At 37.4% G+C, this 11757-nt stretch overlaps 1 protein-coding gene across 1 annotated transcript; it reads right to left on the bottom strand.

Moving 5' to 3' along the window:
• Positions 1-747: 747 nt before the first annotated feature.
• LOC127869933 (uncharacterized) lies at positions 748-11486 on the bottom strand. The gene is made up of 7 exons (XM_052412591.1): positions 11156-11486; positions 9724-9823; positions 8952-9101; positions 8141-8261; positions 7190-7355; positions 2121-2330; positions 748-777 (listed from the first exon to the last, which is right to left on the bottom strand). The coding sequence occupies exons 2-7, from the start codon at positions 9782-9784 to the stop codon at positions 748-750; spliced, it is 738 nt and encodes a 245-aa protein (XP_052268551.1). The 5' UTR covers positions 9785-9823; positions 11156-11486.
• Positions 11487-11757: the final 271 nt, after the last annotated feature.

Raw genomic sequence — 11757 nt, 5'->3', positions numbered from 1 at the left:
ACCAAAATCCGCAGAAAACCACGAGATCCGACGAAATCCCCATTAATATTGATTGTGTATTGAAAAACTGCGTATTTTAATATAGATCGTTGCGAAATACACTGAAATCACTAATGAAACATTGTTTTATCAAAGTTTGATTTCGGGGATTTCGGTAGGACTTCGGTATATCCACATACCGCATTTTGTAAATCCGGTTTTGTCAAACTTGCGAAACTTTTTCGTGATTTAATCAAAAAACTAGATTTTTCCCAGGTATAACGCCTACGCCAACAGGTAGATCGCATTCTTCTCCATATACATGCAAAATTTCAGCAAAAGTAACTGACCAGTTTTCAAGGCGCTCAAATCGCAGTGATTTGCCTCAGCTTAACGAAACTTAGCCCCCTTTATCATTCGTTCGAATGAACGTCATCAATGATGACGTCCAATACATCACTCATTCCATATGAAGTGGGCATTGCAACATAAAACAAGCAATGGGCGAGTTTTACATTCCCAAGTTGGGGATGATCACAACGAGGAAATTAGGTTCAGTGAGATATGCCATCGAGATCTTTCCGCCAAACCGTGCTTTATTATTTATGAAATCGTTAAATTGTTTGATCATAGAACCACTTTATGAACATATAGTGTATACGTGTAACAAAAATTGTAAGAGAGCACGTGACAAATACGTACTCCACATGGCACCAGACACACTTTGGCGTCGTTTTATTACAATAAATATGATAACGTGATATTATTTCAGTATTTTTCTTTCTCTGCAGCTTGGAACTATAGCGAGAAGAGAGAGAAACGAAGAGTATACCACTTTTATAAAGATCACATGATTAAACTATTTGAGCCTTGTTTTGGGATAACTGGGCTTAATGCATAGGCGTAAACTGTTATCCCAGTTTAGCCTGTGCAATCCGCACAGGCTAATCAGGGACGACACTTTCCGCCAAAACTTGATTTTCGATACGAAGGGACTTTCTTGAAACTAAAAATACCAAAAAATCGTAAAGTGTCGTCCCTGATTAGCCTGTCCAGACTGCACAGGCTAATCTCGGACGACACTTTACGTACATGCATTAAGCCCAGTTTTCTCAGAACAAGACCCATATAGTGTATACGTGTAACAAAATTGTAACAGTACATGTTACAATTAAGTATTCCACATGGTACCATGGTAATCAGTGCAGTAACCCAGGTGTCATTGTTTCGACATTGACTTCATGAAATGTGGATAAAATAATAAAATAGACATTTAAGTTTGAGGTAAATAAAACTTCACATAATATAACATAAGATTGATATTAATAAGATCAACATTACATATTTATAAAAATAGTTTCTAGAGAGCATAAAAGGCGCATGACTGTATAGAATGACAATTAACACTTTCTTGTTGAGTTGTTTGGTATAAATTGTTAAACTTATGTGTTTATCTATGCTTTCTTATTTTATTGTTCTTACTAGTGATCTTTTAATATATTTGGACCGTGCTCTGTGAAAAAGGGGTTTAATGCATGTGCGTAAAGTGTCGTCCCAGATTAGGCTGTGCCGTCCGCATAGGCTAATCAGGGACGACACTTTCCGCTTTTATGATATTTTTCGTTTAAAGAACGTCTCTCCGTGCTCAAAGTGAGCTTCTGTAATCATCCTATGTCAAGCGTCCAGCATCATTTGGTGTGCGGTATGTGTGTATCGAAATATTTCAGATCGTTTCAAATCTAGAGGCCACGTTTTCCATCTCATCTTTATGGAACTTAGTCAGAAAATATTGGACTGTTTGAACATTATATAAAGATAGAATTTAAGTCACGTGTTTAAAACTAGGTCACTATGTCAAATCATAGCAAAATCGTGTAACCATTCTTGAGTCCACAATAGTGGTCTAAAACAGTGTATTCCTAAGGGCATAAGGAATATACTGGACTATACATGCCCAGGGTATGACACGCAGAGCGTACGTATGTGTTAATATAGTATTCTATTGACTGTTACTATCATTAAATACGTATTTATAATATGAAATTTGACTATACTATTATACAAAGTTTGTATTAATATTTAATTATAATTAGCATTGCACCTATCACTCCAATAATTATAAGAATGCGGTACCATATTACTAGAATCAGCCCGGGTATGTTTCCGCGCAAGATGTATGATACGTTGGTGGGATTTACTGCCTCTTTCCCAAAGACCAAGATCTTGTCAGTTATCATAATGTCCAGTAGATATTTGGACAGCACAGAGAAGACCGGGTCTTTGCATCGCTCCTCGATGAAAAGGTTTAACACTAGTCCATGGGAGTGCAATGCGGCTCGAAGCCGGCGCCTCTGCAATGAACAGAGGTTGCAGTGTAGCAGAATGTTGGCAGCCGTGAAGGGCTCCCGACAACGGTTCCAGAACGATGACATACTCTCCTGCGCCACCGAGTTACAGTGTGTTTCCAATCCTAAGACGTGTCGTGGCTCTGTCAAGCGTCATGGCTCTGTTAAGCGTTATGTCTCTGTCAATCGTCGTGGCTCTGTCAAGCTTCGTGGCTCTGTCAAACGTCGTGGCTCTGTCAAGCGTCGTGGCTCTGTCAAGCGTCGTGGCTCTGTCAAGCGGCGTGGCTCTGTCAAGCGTCGTGGCTCTGTCAAGCGTCTTGGCTATGTCAAACGTCTTGGCTCTGTCAAGCGCCGTGGCTCTGTCAGGCGTCGTGGCTCTGTCAAGCGTCATAGTTCTGTCAAACTTCGTTGCTCTGCCAAGCGTCGTGGCTCTGTCAAGCGTCATGGCTATCTCAAACATCGTTTTTATGTCAAGCCTTTGCTCTGTCAAGCGTCCTGGCTTTGTCAAGCGTCGTGGCTCTGTCAAGCGTCCTGGCTATGTCAAGCGTCGTAGCTCTGTCAAGCGTCGTGGCTCTGTCAAGCGGACTGCACAGGCTAATCTAGGACAACACTTGACGCACATGCATTAAGCCCATTTTTCTCAGAACGCGACTCATTTTATGACGAAAGCATTCATGTTCCCATATTGAACCGCGATTGTTTGGAATAATGATCCTAATCAAGCATATTAGTTTTGTAAATATTTCCTTAATTACCATCTCTACGGTATCAGGTTTGGTATGAATCGCATACGTATTACCTATTAATGTGACACCACATTGAAGTCTTGTCTAAGTACATGTTTAAACAGCATAGCAAGCCTAAAGTTAAATGACTTGTGTATGGACTCAAAATGACCGTTTCACAGATTTTGGCATGTATTGTAGTGTATCATGAAATGCTTTATATTAATAAATGTAAACATTTGATCTAAAAAGCTTCAGTTTAAAATCAAGAAAGAAACAAAAAAGTAACTCTCAACTGGGCTCGAACCACTGACCCCTGACGTTAAAGTCTAATGCTTAGACCACTCGGCCATCCGTTCTCATACGATGAATGATGTATTTTATACTTTATATAAGCAATCCTCGTAGTGTCACACAATAAATATAACGACAACAACAGAACTCCCCAGATTATTCAGTCGTTTCGCGTTGCAACAATTTAAAAATTTTAGGTTTTTAAATCGTCAAAAGATGCATAAAATGTATATTTCAGAGCATGGTAAATGTTCAGTATTACTGTTTTATCACAAAGATCATAACTAAAACGAAAATTTACGAATCTGAAACATTTCTTTTTAATTTTGTCACTTAACCAAAACGTGAAAAGGTCCCTTTAAAATGCATTCCTTAATTACGTTAGTATTAAATAAAATATTGTAGAAATCACTCCTACTGGACATTGTTTTTCAAATCAAAACAACATACGGACGCATCGCTTTTGAGAAACAATATACATGTATCATAACCCATTTATGCCTAGTGGACTCTCCCATCCTTCTAAATTGAATCAATTTATTTCCAAAATTAGGGATGTCTAGTATATTTATTTCTATATTTAGAATACTTCTTACAGAAATTCCATTAAGCAAACAGCGCAGACCCAGATGAGACGCCGCATGGTGCGGCGTCTCATATGGGTCTACGCTGTTTGCAAAGGCCTTTTTTTCTAGACGTTAGGCATAAATGGGTTAAAGTCATGCGACAGCTTAGGGATGCCTTGTACTTTGATTGTTGTTAAACTTATGATAAAGTATTCCCTCGTAAACTAATGATGATCGTGTCGAAACACAAAAAGACATTGACTTTTGCAGTCGTTTCTGTCAAATATTGTTTTATGTTATATATCTGCTTTGCTTCTACTATAGCATGTTGTCTAAATTTCGAACTTTTAAAGACCTTGACATGATATAGTTGGTAAGGACATTCAATGTAATTTGAATAGGACTTATCTAACTTTATAGGTCATGTATGGTTTTAGAAGTTGGTTTAATAAACATAAATCAGTCTGTTAAAACCCAAACGAAGACCGATGCGGAATATCATGTACTTACTTTTGGTCTTATCATGTGTTTTTCAGATACACCGGACTCAGCATGTATTCTTCTACGAGATAAACGAAACTTTTATTAACGTATCTGTTTCAATAATCTACTAGTTTTAAATGAACCGAACAAACTCTTGTCACGTGGTTGAATTAGGTGAGTGGTTATGACATACGACCCATTGTCGCATGACGCGGCTCATAGACCAGCGCTATTATGACAATATTGCATCATTCAAACCAATAGCGCTACTCGAAGGAGCCTGGATGTACATGTGATTTGCATCACGATTTTTTTGTTGCTTACCGGTATATTTCGTGATGTTCCATTCACAATTCTTTGGTTTCCTAAATCTGTAAAATCATTTTAACCTCGCTCTGGAAAAATCGGGCTTAATGCATATGCGTTAAGTGTCGTCTCAGATTAGCCTGTGCAGTCCACACCGACTAATCAGGGGCGACACTGTCCGCTTTTAGACCTAGTTAAGTCATATGGTTCAGATTTTGCATTGATTTCAACCGAATCCTATTTCGAATTCAATGTTAAATGAAAACAATGTTGTTGTTTTTTTGAAACCTTTATGTTATATTTAATTGTAACTGTTTTACACCTGTATTTAGTATTTATTCAGATGAGACCATCGCAAGGTGGCAAAAGAATGCTCAACTGCTTCTTGTTATTTGCTTTTCCTCAATAAAAATTTGACAAAAATATTGCGTGCCAATTTCGTTGTAGCAGATATCAATCTTGAGAGTAGCGACTGCTTGATTACTATTTGACATTCGCTTTTTGATCTTTATGAAATTCGTACCATTTGTGCTCAAAATGTTGATGTTGCTGACAACCGCTTTGAAATATTTACATTTATAGCGTTTTAAATACAGGCATGTCGAGAACATCTTTTTAAGAAATTAATATAAATTTGAATAACCAGTTATGAATTTAAATGACATGTTCATGTTGAAATATTCTGAACGACATTTAACTATGTTCAACTTAATTTTATTTATCTTAAAAGTCAATGCATCGGGAGTTAGAAAAGGATATGGGCACAAACAATATATTCATAAATTTATACATGTACTCACATTTGTGTTAATAAGACCTTGTAAAACATTGATCTGTCAATATCAAAGAAATCGAAATTAAAACATCTACCGGTAATTTAAGTTCTTTTAATCGGGAAACTAACAAAGCAAAGGTAAATGAGCTTTTAAAGTTTTAAAAGAGAAGTGGTCATGTAAACCACGACTTGAAAGAGAAAACGAGCCAGTTAAGTTTTTTTTAATTATTATGATTTTTACTTAGTCTTGATAGACTTAGTAAAGACTGTTTAATAAATTGTAAATTGATCCACTATGTATAAATAAAGAGAAGAGGTAGCAAAATCATGTACTGATTTTACAGTACCAAATAAACATTTGTAAAACAAGTTAATTTAGCTGCAACAAAATATGAAGATTTTAATACAGTGTTAATAGTATACTATATCGTAAAAAGAAACTGATTTCGGTCAGTTATATTATGTTTGCAAAGACTCTGGCATCTTATTTCACGATAAATGTAATCTGGCCCTTATGAATATTTCGTTGAAACCGTAAATAATCGTAGCCGAATCTGAATTAAGATAATAAGTACCGTTTATAATTGATATGGATATTTGATGAGACCTGCATACATGCATGTATAATGCGGCCACATCTCATCCGCTCGGTATCCTAATTACAGCAACACAAAGCCAATAACGTATTGTTCTATATAGTTTTATGTCTATTCGATAATTATCTGTTTATGGACTTTGTATATGAACGAGTTTGTGGGCAAAATTATGTGTAAAAATCCGCCTTGACACCAACTGCATACGATAACAGTTTATAGTCAGATATACGAACTACTTGGCAGAATTGCACCTCAAAGAAAATGCGACTGAGTTATGTTGTTACTTGTATTGCTCTGACATAAACAGTACACTATAATATAAATAAAATTAATATATAATAACATATTTAAAGCTTAAAATAATTTCATAAAAAGGTCAACAATATGTAAACACGTATTTTGAGAAAAATGCTGAGTGGAAACCATGGAAACCATGATGTTTGGTGTTCGAACCCGATACTGATCCACTGTACCATCACATGGCGAGGTTTCTGATGTGCCGCTGTTAATGTTTATCGCTTGTATATTTTGAAGCAAATGTCTTCATCTTGTCTTCGGTTTTCGTAAATTTTCCTTACGGACAGTTAATTAGGACCAATTCAAATATATCGTATACTAATTGATTGAATAATAATTGATATGGTCGATCACGAAATTGTTTAGAATCGATGGTATTCCGACATCATTAAATTAATTCCGAACGCGGAAAACCTTATGTAGTTGCTAATAATAAGTAAGTCTAACACTGAGTGCGTTCAATGAAATGGTTGTTTTCGCACCGCATCGCATCGCCTTCGTCATTACTTTGGGACTCTATAATCAAATATCTCATCGCCCGTGTCGGGATCTCCCACTTCCGGTTGGTAGCCCGTTTAGACGTATTCAGGAGCGTTGATCGTAAGACGAGGCAGGTTTGCTAACAAAGGGGAGACAATTTGAATAAAAGTTAGAACTCTTGTTTGAAATGTGTATGTTCACCTGGATCACACCTATGCAGAAGTATCACGTCCGCTAGTAACAGTAGAAGTAGAAGTAGAAGTAGAAGTAGAAGAAGAAGTAGTTGTTGTTGCAGTTGTACAAAAGTACAACAGAAAAGAAATAACAATAACATTTATGTCACCTTTGGTTGAATATAAGGGAAGACTGCGTTTAGCCCCAGGCGTCGATGTGGGTTGGTTTCCATGGTGAATAGTCCACGTGATGACGTCAGGAGCCTTGTGTTTCCAGAAGTTATCGCTGGTTGTGTAGAAAAACGTTCCATCGGCGCTCCAGTGCAGGGTGTCGAACTGAATATAAAATAATATAATAAGGACTGTATTCCTGTGACATTGACAGAAAAGCATGGGTAGCAGAATTGTGTGGATTATTATCTAGTCATGTCGAATAACTATTAAAATTTATATAAACTATCACCAAATAATGTAATGTTTACAACGGCAACGTTATGTGGAATGACTCATTCAGTGACAGATAAATCTACGCAAGGACGAACAAACCCGAGTTGAATCAATACGCAGGGTGCGATCAAGCGATTTGCTCACAGGCAACTTGTAGAATGTATGGTTTTAAACAGGCTAAGAAAGAGTAATATTGAAAACAACATGAAATTAATAGCCTAAGGTTTAATAACTGGACGTAAAAAATCTAAAACAAATTGTAGCTCCAATGGGATTCCCGGGGTTCCATGTGTAAAATAACTTACGTCTTAACATTTCTTCTTATCCGGCTAGTACAATACTTACGTGTAATTTCATATCGTATGGTCTCTGCAATTTTCACGAAATTACAAGAAATATTCCAAATTATTTTCCCGTCATAAACGATTTATAATCTCAAACCATTGATTACTTATTTACAAAATGATTGATTTTCTGCATCTATATGGTCCACGTGTTATTTCATGTATTAATATGCACTGTTTGTTTTTGTTTTACACACATGCTAAGTTATACATATATGAACAGTTAAAACATAAGTCGCGTTTTATGCGGCCAGCGTAGCTCCAGACCAGCTTGCACAATCGCGCAGTCTAGTCCGGAGCTACACTGTCGGCTATACATTGACGTCATACACTCGGAAGTCATAGTTGTCGCCTTTTCCCGTGGTCATAATACGGTCGTCATCGAGACGATAAACGTTTGCCATGACCATTTTGACGGCCTCTCTGTCACATAGCTCAAAAGGTTCTATCTCTGAAACATACATTCGAACCTCGTTGTGGGATGACTGGGCTTGGTGCATATGCGTAAAGTGTCGTCCCAGATTAGCCTATGGTAACTGCACAGACTAATCTAGAAGGACACTTTCCGGGTTTTTTTTTTCGTTTATAGGAAGTCTCTACAAAAAGAAAATCCAGTATATGCGGAAAGTGTCGTACCTGATTAGCCTGTGCGGACTCCACAGGCTTATCTGGAATGACACTTTAAGCACGTGCATAGAAAACAGTTTTAAAAGAACTCGTCTCATTAGATAAGGACCTTCATAATACTTACATGAAAAGTAAGAACAAACTTCGATTGCGACATCTGTATGTGTTCTTATGTGATTCAAAATATAAAAGATCTGACATGCGTTGTCATTTAAAACCATATTTTATCAAACGAGATAAATAATGTTGGTGGAAAGCGAGCCTTTGTATATACTAGTTTAAATACACAGGAAATGATGTTTGGATATAGAAATATATAGTTGCCTCTGAATTGACCAGAAAAGATCGATGTCATTCCAGTCTCAATATGAACAATTGTGGGTGTACATATCAGTGGTCAGTTATACAAATAATATAATGTATGTCGTTTTATCGGTAAAATCATGTAATAAAAAGATAGGAAACTCGTCGATAAAAAACTGATCTATTTGCAAGAACGGGACAAACAGCCTACTTTGTTCAGTGTCCCTGCAGAAAAGTTGAACTTCATTGTCTGTGCGCTCGCCCACGTAACCTCCGATGAAGAACAAGCGGCTGCTGACTCGGGTCAACAACATGTAGGAGTCGAACAGCATGTATCTCCCTCCGTACCGCCGGCCTAAAACTAGCGCGGAACTTATCTAAGCCTCGTTCTTGGAAAACTGGGCTTAATGCATGTTCGTAAAGAATCATCCCAGATTAGCCTCTGCAGTTACCGCTTTTATCAAATGTTTCGTTTAACGGAAGTCTCCATTCTATGAGGAAAGTGTCGTCCCTGATAAGCCTGTGTGGACTGCACAGGCTAATCTGGGACGACATTTTACGTGCATGCATTTAGCCCAGTATTCACAGAACGCGGATAATATAAGTTATATAGGCAATCAAATCAGCGACAAGGGTGCAAACGTGTGTTTACAGAAAAAAAAATGTTTGAATCAAACTGAATTTCTTCAGCAGATTACCAGGAAGAAAGAGACTCATTGGTATAAAACATACGTTCATACTTAATAGTTGATTGGTCGATAACGCTTTCGTAGTCTTATAACATATAGGGCGAAAACCATAAACTGATCTTGACAACAACATTTAAAAGCTTTGTTGGTAGTGTATGTTATGCTAGTATGTAATGCGTACACAGAAAAAGAGACGCCGTAAACCTTAAAATATATTGAACGATATATGCCGTGAAATTCCAACGTATGTTTAATTCTGAAAGGTAAAGATACTGTCGCATCTCCTGTACGTACTGTTTGAGATCTCATACATGCGAGAGTGGGTGACAAGGTCCATCACCATTACGGGTCCCATTTCAACCGTTACTGCGGCGAGCGTTCCCGGATCGTTTACCTGTAAAACAACTATATGAGCCTCGCTCTGTAAAAACAGGGCTTAAGGCATGTACGTAAAGTGTCGTCCCAGATTAGCCTGTGCAGTTCGCAGCGAGGACATTTTCCGCCTTGACTTGATTTTCGCTCAGGAATAGATCTTCTTTTAACGAAAAATTCCGTAAAAGCGAAAAGTGTCGTCCCTGATAAGTCTGTGCGGACTGCACAGGCTAATCTGAAATAACTCTTTACGCACATGCATTAAGCCCAGTTTTCGCAGAACGGGGTTTATTTCCATTGATCACCGTTTTCAACAGTATACAAGTCATATCGTGGCGGCCAGTTAACATACACTTTTAATTGGCTAGCTGATGTCCAATTACTAAGTACACATGCTTTTATCAGATCTGTTAACTGGCCTACTTGAATCAGAGGTATGGGGAGAATGGTCGTATATATATGAACACATCACTTGCGAATGTAAATGTTCGTCACAACATTAAAAAAAAAACGAGAGCGCCGATGGCGTTAAAAGCATAGGTGCAAGATACAGGGAAGAATGGCGTCACGTGGTATAATGTAGTTCGATATCGCCATCCGCGAATTTCTCAAATCAATAATTTCAAACAATTACCGACTATTTAAATAGATAATCTTTCCATTAACATCAGTGTTTGAAACGCTTATGAAAAATAATTACCCAAGCCTTTCAAAATTTAAGCACGGACAGATCTGTATCTTTTCACAAATGAAAATAGACGCTACCCTATTCGTCTGCGTCAAGAATTTGTCGTAAAACTTGTGGTAAGCGTTAGATGCAGAGGTGCACAACAGATTGAGTTCTGAATACAGATTTCTGAATGCAGATTTTTATAGAAACTCCTCAAAGCAGTTACTTCCCTTGCTTCGCCCGGTCAGTAACTTCTAGTATAAGGGAGGCCACTGCGTAGGAGATTGAGATTTATAGTGCATATAGAATTGTTTTACGAACGAAATTTGTTTTAGGTTATAAGATTTTTTGACATAAAACGGTCTTAGAAAAATTCACTAAAAACGGTGTCAGCAATATTCTTGGAAGAAAACGTTAGAAAAACGTTTCCAAATTTTTTTTGTAAGAATGACCATATACTAAATTAAATAGATATTTCGTCTGATTTGTGATCAGGTAAGGCTTCATAATGGGTAACCGAGCGATGTGGATTTTTGAAATGTGGTATATACCATAAGCACAGGTGCGTAAACGCACCTATGCTAACAAACAGCAATACAGTTTTGAGATGTTCACTGCTTGCTACTACACTTGTACAGTACAGGTGGCATATGACATAATGTTGAGAAAGGTATAAAAACTTACCACAACTTGGTAGATCTCCTTCTTGTGTCCAGTTTTTATTATGGCGTCAATGCAGCCGTTTGTGATGTTGTACAGTTTCACGTTCTTGCCAAAACGTGACGTCACGAGGAGTTCTACAATGATAGAATGATGTCATAGACAGAGATAAAGTGGGCGGAACGGTTTCTAACACGTTCTGACCCAAATTGTTCAGTTAGCAAAATCTTTAAATCATGAATTTGATTTCTTAGTGACGCGGAATAGTAATGACACACCATGACCGGATTATTTTATAAATATGTTGTGAATACTGCCACCTCCACACATGAATTGTAAAATGTAAATAAGAATTGTACGTACGCTTCTATTTGGTCAAGATATACACTCGTGTATCGACTACTCGACCCGGAAACACGATGCTGACGTCCATCTTTTCAAGGTCAAACAAGTAAAACTTATCGTAAATTTCCATGACCACTGTTCTGTTGTCTGCTTCGTAAAACATCATGTTTGCATTGCAGGCCACCTTCTGATGAGTATAACGTTTGCAAGTATGACGCACGATATTTTGTTATTTTTGAAAAGTTTACTTAATTGGACTGTTTTGTAATCAAATTAATGAT

Source organism: Dreissena polymorpha, chromosome 2 (assembly GCF_020536995.1).
Source record: "Dreissena polymorpha isolate Duluth1 chromosome 2, UMN_Dpol_1.0, whole genome shotgun sequence".
In the NCBI taxonomy this organism is placed as follows: Eukaryota; Metazoa; Mollusca; class Bivalvia; order Myida; family Dreissenidae; genus Dreissena; species Dreissena polymorpha.
This window is presented reverse-complemented; position numbering and strand designations above follow the sequence as displayed.